This window comes from Sceloporus occidentalis, unplaced genomic scaffold, assembly GCF_023333645.1.
Source record: "Sceloporus occidentalis isolate IW3139 unplaced genomic scaffold, rSceOcc1.0.p SCAF_4, whole genome shotgun sequence".
Taxonomy (NCBI): domain Eukaryota; kingdom Metazoa; phylum Chordata; class Lepidosauria; order Squamata; family Phrynosomatidae; genus Sceloporus; species Sceloporus occidentalis.
In genome coordinates this window covers 111,013,343-111,030,710 of record NW_028316984.1, presented here as the reverse complement: position 1 = coordinate 111,030,710, position 17,368 = coordinate 111,013,343, and the positions used below count along the sequence as shown (strand labels likewise).

At 40.8% G+C, this 17,368-nt stretch overlaps 1 protein-coding gene across 1 annotated transcript in view; it reads left to right on the top strand.

The window, feature by feature from the left end:
• The window catches only part of QSER1 (glutamine and serine rich 1), a 53,330-nt gene that overhangs the window by 21,876 nt on the left and 14,086 nt on the right, over nt 1–17,368 (top strand). The window contains exons 3-7 of the mRNA XM_089521263.1: nt 3,109–3,270; nt 5,459–9,076; nt 11,959–12,227; nt 12,968–13,084; nt 16,395–16,528. Coding sequence (XP_089377389.1) covers nt 3,109–3,270; nt 5,459–9,076; nt 11,959–12,227; nt 12,968–13,084; nt 16,395–16,528 — 4,300 coding nt within the window. The remainder of the gene's footprint in view (nt 1–3,108; nt 3,271–5,458; nt 9,077–11,958; nt 12,228–12,967; nt 13,085–16,394; nt 16,529–17,368) is intronic.

Here is a 17,368-nt window from a genome sequence, read left to right as displayed (position 1 = left end):
CAGAATTCCCTAGCATTGAGCCAGGGCAGTTAAAGTGGTCTCAAACTGGATTATTTCTGCAGTGTGTTTTGGACCTTTGATATAAAATCCCTTGCATGTATCTTAGAACTTTGTGTAGTATAGAATCAGTTTTCAAGAGAATATTTCAGGAATGTGTTTTATTTGTAGGATATGGATGGTGCCATTATAGAACCTTATATTTGAATGCAGGGGTAACTATGTTGACCATAAGACAAATTCAAAGTCCATATTGTGAGGATACTTCCGTTAGGCTAACAAAAAAAGGCACATTATCTGTGTAAGCTTTCAAAACCAAATGTTTGTTCATCAGAGAAAATTTCCATTCCCTCCCACTCATGGCTCAACATTTCTAGAGATTTTACATCCCTTTGTTGGGTCATGATGATGGAAGTAAACCACCTATGAAGGGCACCAGGATCCTACATCAGAGGACATCTCAAACTGGGACAGGATTTTCTGGTGGTTTATTTTCTCCAATCAATTACTCAGTTTGGCTCACATTTTGCCTAATCTAGTCTTGAGAATGTAGAAACCTCCTAACTGTTCTCCATCTATAAAGGGGCCTGTGAGTTTTGCACTGGACAGAGACAAGTTTGAATTTTCAATTGAGTTTTATTGTATTTTTTTAAAAAGGGGGGGGGATGGTGTATGTGACAACGTTAAGAGTCATACAGCTTGCGTATTATGTTGAGATGGTATGGAGAAATTATTCATTTATTTACTTTATTTCTATACCATCTTTGTCCCAAAAAGGGTCCCAAGGTGTCACACATTATAAAAATACATTAAAATTGTCTACATCCTATCAAAATAGAGTCATCAGGGGATATCCCAACTGCCACAAGATCCATGGGAACCACAAGGCAATAAAATTTGGTCCTTCGTTTGAAAATACAACAAAACTCTATAGAAAATTCAAATTTGGCTCTGTCCACTGCAAAGCTCATAAGTCCTTTTATAGATGGAGGACAGTCAGTTAGGAGGTCTCTACATTCTCAAGACTGGATTAGGCAAAATGTGAGCCAAATTGAGTAGTTGGTTGGAGGAAATAAAACCATCAGAAAATCCCTGTCCCAGTTTGAGATATCCTTTAGTGTAGGATCTTGGTGCCCTTCGTATTTGGTTTACTTCCATCATCGTGACCCAGAACAGGGATTAAAAGCTCTAGAAATGTTGAAGCCATGGGTGGGAAGGAATGGAAATCTTCAGCAAACATATGAAAAAATACAGTGTTAGCATACTATAAAAAATCAAAGTCAGTGCTACTTTAGGAATATAAAATACATTATGTATCATATTTGTTTGGCATAGCATTATCAAACTTGATATATTAAAAGTGCAGTTATTCCCAAAATAACTATGAATTTTAAAAAATTAAAATAAAATGAAGCTGCAATTATAAGGAATACGTTACAGTATAAGGAACTCTTTGGTAAAGCCAGTTAATGAGGAGCAAACAACCAATACAACCAATGAAACAATCAACAATAAAGTATATGGGGGGGGAGTCTCCTTTAGACCTCCATAGTGCCAGGCATACACTATGTAAAAGAAGTAAGGAAACCAAGACCAGGAATTGCAATGATGTGAGATACTGCACATAGTTTTAGGTATACAGTATGATTCCTTTATCCATAGAACTGGTACCTCTGTTTTCCCTTACCCACATCTGAAAAAATATGATCTCTCAGTGTGTGTAGAGGTTCTCCAGTGTGACTCTGTGGTCAATGGCCCCTGGTAATACAGAGGCCCCTGGAAATACAGAGGATACACTATTATCCATGGGTTTCATTATGCATTGGTCTGGGGACATATCCTTAATGAATACATAATGTAATGAGGGAATCATAGAATCATAGAGTTGGAAGAGACTGCAAGGGCCATCCAGTCCAACCCCCTGCCATGCAGGAAATCTCAATCAAAGCATCCCCGACAGATGGCCATCCAGCCTTTGTTTAAAGACCTCTAAGTTAGGAGACTTCACTACACTCCGAGGGAGTTTGTTCCATTGTCGAACAGCCCTTACTGTCAGGACGTTCTTCCTAATGTTGAGGTGGAATCTCTTTTCCTGTAGCTTGTATCCATTGCTCCGGGTCCTAGTCTCTGGAGCAGCAGAAAACAAGCTTGCTCCCTCCTCAATATGACATCCCTTCCAGTATTTAAACAGGGCTATCACATCACCTCTTAAGCTTCTCTTCTCCAGGCTAAACATCCCCAGCTCCCTGAGTCGTTCCTCATAGGGCATGTTTTCCAGACCCTTCACCATTTTGGTTGCCCTCCTTTGGACACGCTCCAGTTTCTCAATATCTTTTTTTTAATTGTGGTGCCCAGAACTGGATACAGTATTCCAGGTGGGGTCTGACCAGAGCAGAATAGAGTGGCACTATTACTTCCCCTGATCTAGACACTATACTTTTATTGATGCAGGAGAACAGAAATAAGGACACCTTCTCCTATATATTTTGTTCATCCTTATAAAATAAAATCTCCCCTTATATTTTCCCCATATTCCTTTAAAAAGGGGGGGGGGGATTTGGGGGTGGAAAAATCCACAAGAAAAGAAAATGTACTGTTTTATCAGTTGTTTTTTATAGGCCTTCATGTCTCTAATCCAGCATGGGATATGATGGAAATTGAAGTACAACATATCTTTAGGTTGCCAGATTGGTGAAGTTTGGCTTAATGTTTCATGTAATTTATTACCTTACCTTACTCTCCCCTCATCTATAATCTTAATATATTATATTTCTCATACAAAACAAACAAATAGCTTCATTTATATACCACTTCATATTGAACTAGCCATTTGAATGTGAACTCTTTTTAAAAAATAAAAATAAAAATAATAAAATAAGGGCTAGATATGCATTTATTTTCAAAACCATTGTTACAGAAGACTGTTCTTACACTGATTATATAGTTTGGTGCCTAACAGGTACATACATCTACAGACCATACTTAAGATCAGCCAGTGAGTGTCACAGTCAAGCTTCCTGGCCAATAAATGTGTGAGTGAGCACTCATATGTATGTGCAGCACTCATATGTATGTGTTAATACATGTTCTTGTATAATTTAATTCACTTAGGTCTTTCTGGCATTTTTGATAACACTATGCACAGCAACAGTACCAGCACTAAAGAAACTTCAGTTATGAATTTTCTCTCTGCAATTGAATCCCGCAATGCTCAGGCTGTTTCTTCAGGAACTACTCTTTTACCACAGTTTCGAGCCCCAACTTGGCAGCCAGGTGATATTTTCCTAAGTTTTAGTCCTTGTATTATTTGTTTCTTTGTTAAAATGAAATTAATATCATAATATTAGAATTCAAAATGCCTAAGCTGCACTGCAAAAATAATCTAGTTTGATGCCTCTTTAACTGCTATGGCTCCAACCTATGGAATCCTGGGAATTTTAGTTTTTTGTGGCACCAGAGCTCTCTGACAGATAATTGAAATAAAGTTCCCAGAATTCCATACCACTGAGCCTTGGCTGTTAAAGTGGTGTCAAACTGTATTATTTCTGCTATGTGGATGCAGAATAAAAGTCTTCATTTAGATATAGATTTCTAAGAAATTATCTTCATATGTTTCATGCTTTTGTTAAGCAAGCATTTTAGCAACCTTATTAGTTATTATAGCTCTGCAAGAGTGTTAAACTGCTACTTTGAACTATTAACAGTTGTTATTCTCTAAGTACAATATAACTCACTTGTAAAATCTTTTTGCAAAACTTGTACACTTTAATTTCCACACCAGTTGATGCGACCAATTGTTACAAAGCTTTGGGCTGTCTTACTGTGAGGTCTCCCAGGGACGTAGCCGGGGGGGGGGGGTTCTTGGGGTCCGGACCCCCCCTTCCATTAGAAAAATGAATGGTGTGTGCTGCTGCGCCGCCGCACTCAAGCCCCATTATAATGGTGGCACTTAGTCAGGACCCCCCCCCCCCTTCCTAAAATCCTGGCTACGTCCCTGGGTCTCCCAGGGCTAATGATATATCACTTTGCAACCTTGTGTGATTAACACTAACTGGTGCTTAGTATGATGTCTCATTGCATCCATTTAGAAAAAAACTTTCTTTGTGGCCCTGCATTGTAGAATTCTAGAAATAAATTAGTGACTTGCTAATTTGTTAAATGCCAGTTTCTTACATGTGAGCCTTGTAGCAGGGAGCAATATGGTTGTATACTTTTTTCTGATTCCTTCTCCCTGCAGCTCCCATTATCAGGTGCCATACTGTTTTGGAGAGTAAGTGAACTGTCCAGAACAACTGGGAGAGCATAGGGCTTTACTTAAGAGGGGAAATAGGTAAAAAGCACCTCCCCTGCTTCAGTTCACCATCATCCACTGCAACATAAATGCTTATTTGGTTAATCTCCTCTCCCAGTATTGTAACAGTTCAGTACATTCTTCTCTTCCTGCTCTTCCAATGTACACTTTAAAGAAGTTATAAATATGTAAACAACTTAGTTTGCTATCTTATACAATAATGTGTTTATTGAGGAAACAACTGTAACTGTATATACTGGCCAAGACACATGAACTTGAAAAGTAGAAAATAAATTTTTGCATATATACCACAGCCAAGTTTAAGGAGTGTAACAGTCTTATGAATAAGCCCACAAAGTCCACATGCAAAACAACAACAACAAAGTTCTGGGATATGGTTGAAGAGAGAAAGCTCCACTCACCTTGAATAAACCTCCTATAATTCTTTACGGGTTGTGAATCTCTGCTCTTGCAACCCACTTGGTTTTTATGCTGGGTGCAGAATAGAGATGAACTACTACTCGATCCTTCCTCCTCCAATCTCATTTTCCTGCATGGGATTCCATACCATGCCTAGGGTGATCAGTCTAGTGCTTAAATATTGTGCTGATATTACTGTAATGAAAGTCCCAGCATAGAATTGTTTTGTTTGATTCAAAATTTGTACCATTAAAGAATCTGAGGCCTTATCTGCTTTCTTCAGAAAAAGTTGTAATTTGTTCAGTAGCCAAAGTTGATGAAAGGCTTTCTTTCCTAGTAGCTGCCATCTGAATGTCTGGTGAAAGCATTAGGTCACATAATGCTCCCAAGCTGTGTGCATGATCCTTTGAAAGGGAATGCAGCCTTATCTAGAACTGGCAGTATGACATTACTCACACTGCAGATTTCTTGACCACCAGCATCCGTATCATATCTGGATGAAGTTTCTGTATTTTCATATCACTCCTGAACTGCAAGTAGGCAGAAGCAAGGAGGAAGGACAGAAAAAGTTAAGCAAAAAATATTCCAAAAAGATGATGATCTCATCATCAGGTGTTACATTAAAAGAATTTTGAAATGTGGCTAATTCTGTGGGTGATTATTTCCAAGGCTAAACAAAATGGTTAGGTTAGAAAAGTTCTTGATTCATGTGTATTGCACTTCTTTCTTTCTGTGTCTCTTTTTAAACAGCTATGCATTCATCAACTGAACTTTTTGTTACTGGAGCCTTGCCAGCCTCTGGAACCTTTCCACCAACTTCAGCTTATCAGCATCCCAGTGCTTTTGGCAGTAGAAACTTTGCTACTACTCCTTCTCTAACACTTCAGGATGCAACTTTCAGTGCAACATCAAATGGGCTTTTAACTGCTCATGACCCTTTGTTGCAGATTAAGACATCCCAAGGCACTGTTCCTGCTGCATTGACTTTTGAGCGCCTAGGCAGTTCTGTGTTAAGTACCAGCATACCACCACAGTCTTCAACATATCGCTCTGCTCAGGAATCTGCACCCCATCTGTTGCAGCCACAATTCAGTTTGTTGCCTTCATCACTTGGAGGAGCTCAGCCAGCTCCACAGGTATATAGCCCAACTCTGTTTACCGGTTCTACTGCCTCCATTGAAAGAGCACTGCAGAGAGAATGTAGTGTAATTAAACACCACCAGCGGCCTTCAAGCACACAGTCTGTTCAGGCACAACTGCCTGGTTCACAGCATTCCTTAGAAAATTTTTTATCAAATGCAGATGGAACTGATTTCCAAGATACATCTCAAGGGTCATCCCTGTCTTGTAGCCCAGTTGCCGATGCTACTCAGGGAAGCAATAATGGACCACAGCAGAAGACCTCTCAGGTTTCAGTGGAACTTGCTCAGTCATACACGTCAGCAGTTCCATCACCTGGTTTCCCATCTGTTTCTACTACAAAAGCAAAACAGTGTCCTACAAAGCAGCCATCAAGGTCAACAAAGACACCTAAGCCACAAAGTGTAGCCTCTGCTGTGCAGACTCAAAGCTATCCCAAAACTGGACAGAGCCAGAACTCTGTAATAGCAGGTCAAGCACAAATCTATTCTACAGCACAACTTCCAAGCCTATTATCAGTAAGCCAGTCACAAAATTATGTTTCAACACAGTCACAGAATGTGCCATCTGTCAGTCATGCACAAGTATTCTCAGCTATCAAGCTTGAGAAGTTGCCACCTTTATACAAAAGTCTTGCTTTTGCTGGGCAGTCACAAGCTATTACTTCTGATAGCCAAACACTGAGTTATTCATCTGAGCAGCAGGTATTAGGTTCAGTTTCAAATGACAACTACTCTGCACAGACAAGAGATCTTTCAGACAACCAATCTCAAAATTATTCTTCTAGCCATTCTCAGGGGTTGTCAACAGTTAGTCAACCACAAGTTATCTTTTCATCTCAATCCCAGGTTTTGCCAATAGTTAGTCCTTCAGAAACATATACAACAGGGCAGTCTATAACATTAACATCACAATCTCTTCCATTTTCTTCCTCTTCTCATGTTCAAAACTTGTCAGCATCTAGCCCTCCCCAGAACTATATTTCTCTACATTCTCAGGCACAAGAGTCATCCTCTCCACAGTCTCAAAAGTTTTTACCAGTTGTCCAATCAACTTTTATAATGCCAGCTCATTCACAAGCATTGCAGAACAGCTCTTCCTCAGATACAAAATCATATATTAAAAGGAAATCTGACCCTAATTTATATCAAACATCTAAACAAGATGATCAGTTCCCAATGCAAGATTTGCAGTCATTGCAACAGCAAACATCTCTTGATTCCTCCCCTCAGAGGTTAGCTGATAATGACATTAACACTCAGGATACAACTTTCAAAGTTTCCAAAGTGGACACTCGATATTCTCAAAGTGTAATCAGAAGTAACTCTCGTCTTGAAGATCAAGTTGTTGGGCTTACTCTTCAGGGCTCAAAAAAGGATGAAAGGATGGTTAGCTCTGTATCTCAACTTACCCAGCAAATTGGCCATATCACTAATGTAGTAAGCCATGATATTAAAAAGGCAGCTAATTTATTGCCAGCCACCCAAGTAAGTATGGATGACAAAGAACTAAGCCAGCAGCAATCTCTTCTGCATAAGGTACATGAAGCTAAATCCTCAGAGCAACAGGGCCATGTTACTAGCACACCAACACTGATTAACACTCAAGCCATAAGGCATAGCCATCAGCTGTGTTTGCCCAGTGCACAGGTACTTTTGGAATCTGCCTGTGATTTACAGATGCTCCAGCAGTCAATACTGCAGTCTAGCTTAGGGCATACAAAAGCTTCTCCACAAGTGCAACGTATTCAGAGTTCTCAGCAGATGACCCACCAGTTTCTTCAGGTGGATGGACATTTGATTCAGAGTAATGGAGGACATTCTCAGCAGCAGCTTCATCCTCAAAGCTCTGACATAATAAAAATGGACATTTCTGAGCCATCAAAGCCAATACAGCAACACTTGACATCGAAAGAAAATTTTGTGCACCCAAATAATGACTCTAAGAATCAGTTTGTTACCCTTAGTTCTGTATGTTTTCCAGAATCTATGATGCTCAATGATGAGAGGAACATACTATCTAATGTAGATGATATCTTGGCAGCAACAGCTGTTGCTTGTGGTGTAACTCCATCTGAATTTGCCAAATCAACCTCTAGTGAAGAAATGCAGTCAGTTGAAAATGGAGACAATTCCAAGGTTCAGTTCCAGACAATAGATGTTAGACATGTGACTCCAAGCTTCAGCTCCTCACCAGCAGTAGTTGGAAAGCCATTGAGCATAAACAATATTTCTTTGAATGGAGGCCAGATTACCCTAAACCTAACAGCAGTACATACAGCACCAAAAACTGGAAGTGTTGATGAACAACATATTGATACTCCAGATCAAGTTATCTGTACTAGAGTTGCTACATCAGAGTTTGAACAAACACAGCAACAGGCTTCTGGCCTAGTTAAGCAGCAGTCTATCACAAATAATGACTCTGAAGGTAAAAACTACGTTCACATGGATGGTGTGCTAAATGTTTCAAATGGTAAGATCCTAAATGAAGAGACTGCAAGACTGAGTAGGGATTGTAACATGGAGGGTGACAACACTATGACAGGAAACAAGGTCAAAGTTCCATTACATTCACTATCTATGCAACATCTAGGAGATGAAAACAGTAACAAAGCTGAAGACAAGAGCCAAGACTTGTTACAAGAGGACCTGCAGAAACAGAAGGAGAGGGGACAAAATCAAATTAAAAATGAAGATGATGCAAATCAAAAGCAACTTAAGCGAAGTGGACAATGTAAGCACCAGAATTCAAGAGGAAGTGATGCCAGCTTCCCATATTCGCCTGCTCCTGAAAGTTGTCATGAAACTTACCAACATCAAGAAAAAATGAGGCAGAAAATCAAAGAAGTAGAAGAAAAGCAACCAGAAGTCAGAACAGGATTCATTGCATCTTTTTTAGATTTCCTAAAATCTGGACCTAGACAACAGCTTTCAGTTCCTGCTGTGCGTGTGCCGAATCGTGTCAGGAGACCTGTTACAGCAGTTGTTAGAGCACCATGTCCACATACACTTTCAAACCCCCAAGCCCCAACACCTCCTGCATATCCTGAAAGCAATGGTCAAAGTTCAAACAAAAAGGGTAATGAAGAACGAAAGAGAAATTCAGAAGCATTGCCCTCATTTTCTTCTGATGAAGATTCGGTCGGAGGTAACCAGGATCTTCAGAAGAGCATTACATCTGCCTTGTCAACTTTGACTGATGATTCTAATAAAAAGAAAAAGTCAGGTAAAGATTATTGTGTTGTGCTTACAACTAAATATATGCCCATAGTTTAAAGACTGCTTCAGTAAAGATAGACATGGTCAATTTTTGTGTATTCAAAATACTATAATTAAGTATCAGTTTTTAACTATATTTAAGGCTAATGGAAATTGTGGAAGTTAAAATATATTTTGAAATGTAGTTTTCTTGTACATTTTTGGACATACAGTCATCCTTCAACATTCACAGCTTTCACACTTGTGGTTTTGATCATTGGCAAAGTCAAGGCTGCCACGTGCATGCACACACCTCCTTCCCTCCCTCCTGGGCTTTTCCCATTTGAAGGAAAAAAGCCCAGGAGGGAGGGAGCAGCTGAGAAGGGTGCACGTGCCAACTCTGCCCCTTTCCAGGACTGAGAGCTGCCTTTCCTCAGGTAGCTCTCTGTCCTGGAGAGAAGTGTGGGGGACTGATTATCCACCCCTTTCCAGGATGGAGAGCTGCCTGGGGAAAGGCAGCTGTCCACCTGGGAAAGGGGTGGGTAACCAGTTAAAGGGACAGGAGGACAGGGGAAGGAGCGTGCATGTTCCTGCTCCTCTTGCCTCGTCCACCCATCCCTTTAACTGGCTTCCTGTGAGGGGGGAGTTATTCCTGTTTTTTCCACCTTCGCGGGGGTCTTGCGCCCCTAACCCCCACGAATGTGACGACTGTCATGTTCAGCCGCTTACTTTACGAAAGAGTTGTCCTGACCTGATAAGATTTAAGTCCCTTCTGAAGGCATTTTTAAAATTTGCATTATTTCAAAGAATAATTTTGTGATTTTTTAAAAATAATAATAATAATAATAATAATAATAATAATAATAAAATTTTATTTATATACCGCCTTTCCAGAGATCAAGGCGGGTTCACAACACAACACATATAACAATAATTAAAAACATCATAAAAACAAATCATACAGTAAACAGTCTCACGCTAGCTCAACAATGCTGCTGAGAGGAGAGAGGAAGGGAGTACATCAGGGGTAATCAGGGGTCAGGGTATGCCTGCTGGAATAGGTGTGTTTTTAACCCCTTTTTAAATTGTTCCAGCGAGGCGGCCGAGCGGAGCTCGACGGGAAGCGAGTTCCAGAGCTTGGGGGCCGAGGTAGAAAAGGCTCTCTGCGTGGTGCTGACATATCTGGCCTCTGGAACCCTTAGCAATTGCTTCCCGGCAGACCTGAGTGTGCGGGGCGGATTGGATGGAGAGAGGCGGTCCTCCAAGTACCCTGGGCCCAAGCCATTTAGGGCTTTATAGGTAATAACCAACACCTTGTATTGCGCCCGGAAGCGAATAGGCAGCCAGTGAAGGTCTTTAAAGACCGGTGTTATATGACTGGTCCTGGAAGTACCAGTGACCAGTCTTGCTGCCATATTCTGCACCAATTGCAGCTTCCGGGTATGGTACAAGGGTTGCCCCATGTAGAGCGCATTGCAGAAATCCAACCGAGAGGTTACCAGAGCATGTACTACCGTTTCAAGGTCCCCCCGGCCCAGGTAGGGTCACAGCTGGCGTATCAGCCTAAGCTGATAACAGGTGCTCCTGACGGTCGCATCCACCTGAGATGTAAGGTGGAGCGACGAGTCAAGGAGCACCCCTAGACTGCGTACTGAGTCCTTCACGGGAAGCGTAACCCCATTCAGAACAGGTGGAACCACCACCATCCCCGGGCCAGGGGAGCCTATCATGAGTACTTCCGTTTTCTCTGGATTCAGGCTGAGTCTGTTTTCCCTCATCCAGCCCATTACCGACTCCAGACAGGCAACGAGAGGAGAGATGCCATCCTTGGTCACTGAATCAGTCGGAGACATAGAGAAGACTATTTGGGTGTCATCAGCGTATTGATAACCCCGTGCCCCATGCCTCCGGATGATCTCTCCCAGCGGTTTCATGTAAATGTTAAAAAGCATGGGGGATAGAATGGCTCCTTGAGGGACCCCAGATGTAAGGGCCCTCTTGTCGGAGCATACGTCCCCCAGCTGCACCATCTGGAATCTCCCAGAGAGATAGGATCGGAACCACTGGAGCGCAGTGCCCCCAATTCCCAACTCCCCCAGGCGCTCCAGAAGGATACCATGGTCAATGGTATCGAAAGCCGCTGAGATGTCCAAGAGCACTAACAGGGACACGCTACCCCTGTCCATGCCCAGACAGAGATCATCGACCAAGGAGACCATGGCGGTCTCAACCCCGTAACCCGCCCGAAAGCCGGTTTGAAATGGGTCTAGATAATCCGTTTCATCCAAGATCGATTGAAGCTGGATTGCAACTGCCCTCTCAATCACCTTACCCAAAAATGGCAATAGCGATACTGGCCGATAATTATTATGCATCAGGGGGTCAAGGGAGGGCTTTTTTAGTTTGTCTAAACTGAAGTCTCAATAACATACTATAAGGGGCAAATTTAACTCTTAAAAAAACCCCTCAACTCAGCCATAGTTTTACCAACAACATGAATATCATGCACCTAAAAAACTGTGTATGTGTGTTGTCTTTTCCTTTTGAATGTCTTCAATATATGATTACTTCTATATGTGGTTCCGGTCAACTACTTTGAATACATACATAAATTGGGTTCATTCTTGGGGAAATGTTGGGTCTCCATTCTTTTTGTACACTGAAGTAATCTTAAATGTAAAACACATATTAGCAAATGTGGGACTTTATCCCCCCAAATGAGCATGCTGCTTCTGTCATCAGTTGAATTTTACACCTTCTGTTAACAATTTTAAAATTGGTTATTAAAGGCTTAAAATAACTCATCTTATATATATATATATATATATATATATATATATATATACACACACACACACATGGTTTTTAAATTAAGCAAAGTGAGATATATATATATATTTTGTATTTCAGGAATGGAGAAAACTGTTTCTAAAATTACTACCAATGCTGTAAAGAAGGAGCCTTCCAGTTTAGCTATTACTGTGCAAGATGCTCAAGTAAAAACCTGTTCACCACAACTTGAAAAAGAGAGAGTTGTTACAGATCAGTTAGCAAAAAAGCAGGCAACTGTTGCAATAGAAGGCTGTACTGAGGATGACAATGGAGACAGTGGTGGTGAGGGCATGTATAGAGAACGTGATGAATTTGTAGTGAAGATAGAAGATATAGAATTACTAAAGGTAATCCATTAAAAAATTAATAATTTAAGAAAATGCACTAATCAAATAATATTTGCTGGTATTATGTTTTATCTTTTCCTTTTTTGGTTGTCTTAAATATATTGTAGCTTTAAAAAACTCATTGCTTTAAGTAGTATGATCCTTTTCAGATGATTCGTAGTTAAGGTTTCTAAGATCTGTACTGTACAGTCAGCCCTCATATGCATGGATTTTTAATCCACCGATTCAAGCATCCACGGCTTGAAAATAGTTCCAGAAAGCAAACCTTGATCTTGTTATTTAATGGACAGGACACCATTTTACTATGACATTGTATTTAATGGGACTAGATCATCCACGGATTTTGGTATCTACGGGGGGGGGGGTGTCCTTGAACCAAAATCCAGCAGATACCAAGGACCCGTTTTATCTTAGTTTTACAATAGTTTGTGAGAGGCCAAATTCAGACAATGTCTTATGCTAAATCTGAGATGTGTGTTAGTATTCTTCATCTGTACACAGCCATTTGCTTTAAGTTAACCATAACTTCTTGTTGCATCCGAACCTAAAAAACTATTTTAAGCAGAATATGAAATTATTTTTTAAAAATGGCATTTCTTGGGTTCATTCAAAGCCATCAACCATAGCTCCCATTTTGGATGTAATAGAGGTAAATTGGGGCTTTCTGAGTTTTTGGTCAGTAGGAGTTAATTATTGTAGCTCTAAAAGCAAATTTGTTCTTTTCATTCTGGCCTTTGCAGGCTGCTTTAAAAACAGGAACAGAGCCTCCAGCCATCTGGAAAGTTCAGAAAGCTTTGTTACAAAAGTTTGTTCCTGAAGTACGAGATGGGCAGAGGGAATTTACAGCTACTAATAGTGTAAGTATATCTGTATGTATGTGAGTACAAAGATTCTATTTTAATCTTTTTATGCCAAGGAGATTCTCAATGGCGTAAGATGAGATATAGCAATAAAATAGAAAAGGCTGACCTCAAACTTCAACAAAGTTTCCAGTGATATCTTACAGACTAACAACATTTATAATAATAAAAATAATAAAACTTTAATGTTTATCCCGCTTTTTGTTACCACAATCAAAGAGGCGTACAAACTTTAAAAATACAATATATACAATTCCCCTCTCCCCTTAAAAAAGGATTAAACAATTCTATCCATTAAAATTACAAATGATAAAATCTAAAAACAATACAATAATAAAATAACGGTGGGCAGAGTCTTCGCTTATATATGACTGTGCGGGGAGCGTTACGTGGCCGGGTTCTATTCTGGGAAGGCCTGCCGGAAGAGATCCGTCTTGACAGCTTTCATGAAGCTCTCTAGGTTGGCAATTTGACGGATCTCGTCCAGCAGGCCATTCAATAAACTGGGAGCGGTCATGGAAAAGGTCCTCTGGGAGGTCGCTGTCAATCTGGTCTTTGTGGACTGCAACAAATTCCTCCCAGAGGATCTGAGTGCACGGGGTGGATTGTATGGAAGGAGGCGATCCCTTAAGTATGTTAGGCCCGAGCCATGGAGGGCTTTAAAGGTAATGACCAATACTTTGTACTGTGCCCAGAAACGAATAGGCAGCCAGTGGAGTGATTTCAATATTAGTGTAATATGGTCACTCCTAGTTGTTCCTGTAATCAATCTGGCTGCCATATTCTTTACCAGTTGAAGTTTCCGGACTAGTCACAAGGGTAGCCCCATGTAGAGCGCATTGCAAAAATCAAGTCTTGAGGTTACCAGTGCATGTACTACAGTTTCTAGGTCACCCCGTTCCAGGAAAGGGTGCAGCTGACGTATCAGCCGGAGCTGATAACAAGCACTCTTGACTGTTGCATTCACCTGATTTCTCATCTGAAGCAATGAGTCGAGAAGCACCTCTAAACTCCGAACACAGTCCTTTGAGGGGAGTGTGAACCCCTCTAGGACTGGAGGTTGCGGCCCAATACCTGGCTTGGGGGCCCCTACTATAAGTACTTCCGTTTTTTCTGGATTCAGCTTGAGCTTGTTTTCCCTCATCCAGTCCATTACTGCTGCAAGACATTGATTGAGGGGAGAAATGCCATCTGTCGTCATTGCTGATGACCGAGACATGGAGAAATATATTTGGGTGTCATCAGCATACTGATAACACCCCTCTCCATGTCTACGGATGATTTCTCCGAGCGGCTTCATATAGATGTTGAATAACATCGGGGACAGGATGACACCCTGAGGGACGCCACAATTCAGCTCTGTTTTTGAAGAGCAACTGTCCCCAAGCATCACCCTCTGGAATCTACCTGAGAGGAAGGAACGGAACCACTGCAAGGCAGTGCCTCCAATTCCTAGTGCTCTCAGGCATTCCAAGAGGATGTCATGGTCTATTGTGTCAAATGCCTCTGAGAGGTCTAATAGCACCACCAGGGTGACGCTTCCTCTGTCGATGCTTAGACGAAGGTCATCAGTTAAGGCAACCATTGCAGTCTCAACCCCATATCCTGTCCTGAAGCCAGTTTGAAATGGATCTAGTAAATCGGCTTCATCCAAGACCACTTGGAGCTGAAGAGCGACAGCCCTCTCGATCACCTTATTCAAAAATGGCAGATAGGAAACAGGCCTATAATTTTTCATGTCCAGGGGGTCCAGGGAAGGTTTATTTAGAAGCGGTCTAACAACCACTTCCTTTAAGGCAGATGGTACATAACCTTCCCTAAGGGATGCATTGATGACACGTCTAAGAAATGCCATCAAGGCATCACCCCCCTAGATGGCCAGTCATGATGGGCAGGGGTCGAGAGGGCATGTCGTCTTCCTCACCTTTCCAAGGATCTTGTCCACGTCATCAGTACTCACAAGCTCAAATTGATCCAGTCTAATCTCATAAACGGATTGACTGGACAACTCATCAGTTAATTTTGCCCCAACATTGGCGTCCAGGTGGGCTCTTATCTGAGAGATTTTACCTGCAAAGTAGTTGTTAAATGCATCACAGAAGACTGTTGTTGGGTTAAGTAGAGGGTTCTGGGTAGATGGCATCACCGTCAGTTCCCTCACCACCCTAAACAGTTCTGCTGGACGAGACTTTGCAGATGCAATGCGAGCAGACGAGAAGGATCTCCTCGTTGCTTTTATTGCCTATCTATAAGAATAAAGAAATTTCTTATGATGTACATTTATGGTGTATTAGAATCTACTTTAATCAAATATTAGAAATGACAGTGAGGGATGAAGTTCCAGAAGGTACATATTTTATGTGTACCTGTATGGACACATCCACTCTGTCACTCACCTTCAAAGGTGAGTGACTAAGGTTTGATGACTGGGAATATGTATTCTCCCATCTTTCCCTTCTCTTCCCCACTTATTAGTTCATAACAATCATAACTGTGTAATTTTCAGATTAGGTTCCACCTCAACATTAGGAGGAACTGACAGTAAGGGCTGTTTGACAGTGGAACACACTCCCTCAGAGTGCAGTGGAATCTTCTTCCTTAGAGGTCTTTAAACAGAGGCTGGATGGCCATCTGTCAGGGATGCTTTAATTGAGATTTCCTGCATGGCAGGGGTTGGATTGGATGGCCCTTGCAGTCTCTTCCAACTCTATGATTCTATGATTCTAGGTATAATACTGTTAACCATAATAATCAGAAACCACTTCAGACTATGCAGGGAAGGAGAGGGAAAGGGATATTGTTTTTATTCTTTCACCACATTCTTTTACCAATTCTCACAATCTTGTTTTCTAAACTTTGAATGACTGACTATTTTATCATTAAAATGGAAGGAGTACTCCAGTTTATGGCACTTTACTGTGCTATCATGGCTGATTGCACTAAAACATTCATGCTAAATGACATGTGTAGAAAGTGATGACAATGTATTTTGGTAAATTTATCTTTATATATTGAGTTCCACTCAGGCTTTCCACAGATGAAAATTTGGCTGTGGAAGCTACTTTTACCCAGTTTCTTCATTTTTCCCAGTTACTGCAGTACTCTGCCACATTCTATTCTATCCTTGAAGGATCTGCAAGATAGGAATAGTGAGACATGTAGGGATGCCCCATTGCACAGCCAAAATACTGCTTGCACTAAGACTAAAATGCAAGATAATCTTTATGTGATGCTTTTAAAGTCTGCTATATAAAATAAGATGTATACATACTTGTATGTACTGTGTCTTTGTTTTTGCTTGTTGCAGTATCTTGGGTATTTTGGGGATGCAAAATCAAAGTACAAACGGGTGTATGTGAAGTTTATAGAAAATACAAACAAGAAAGAGTATGTCAGAGTGTGTTCCAAGAGACCAAGAAATAAACCTGTACAGTCTGCAAGGTATTTGATTCTGATACAATATTTTAAAAATGTTGAATTCTGACAGTATTTAAAACTTAGGCAGGAAGACATTGAGAGTTATTTTAACAAGCTTTATATTTTTAAAGTATTTATTTTCATCCTTATATTAGAATCATGTCCATGGCATAATCTGTTTATTCATATACTTTGTTCTAAAATAATCTGAAAACACAGCAGCCTGGTATGAATTGGGGACAAATGAGCTCCAAATATGAAAGGAGAACAGTGAAAGCTTCTCTATCGATTTTTGACTAAACCCACTTTCTCATTATATATAAAATATGGAAACTGAGATTTAATTAGAAGTGCATGCACAATGAGGGGTAGGAGAGTATGCAAAACCAGTGATTTTTCCTCCTTATTGGAATAGTTTGAAATTGTGCCTTCTCTCCCTGAACTCCCTTTTCTTTTATTCTTCCTGACCATGGGATCACCCCCAGTATTTCCCTAGGTATACTGAAATCAGCTCTCCTAAAGTCTAGAATGTGTGTTTATTTAATTAAAATCTATCTGTACCCTGCAGTAAGAGCTAGGAAGGTATAGTGGTTTGAGTGTTGAACTAGGACTGTGGGGGTCAAGAGTTCAAATCCCTGCTGGCCAAGGATACCCATTTTGTTACCTTGGGTAAGTCACACACTCTCAGCCTCAAAAGAAGGCAATGGCAAATCTCTGAATAAATCTTGCCATATGATAGGGTCATCATAACTCAGAGCTGACTTGAAAGGACATAATAAAGTCTGCAGTTCCAGGTTCAGCCACTAGTCAGATTTTTGTAAGAGACAAAGCTCTAGGTGGGCCTGGGAAATTCACTTGTTTGCA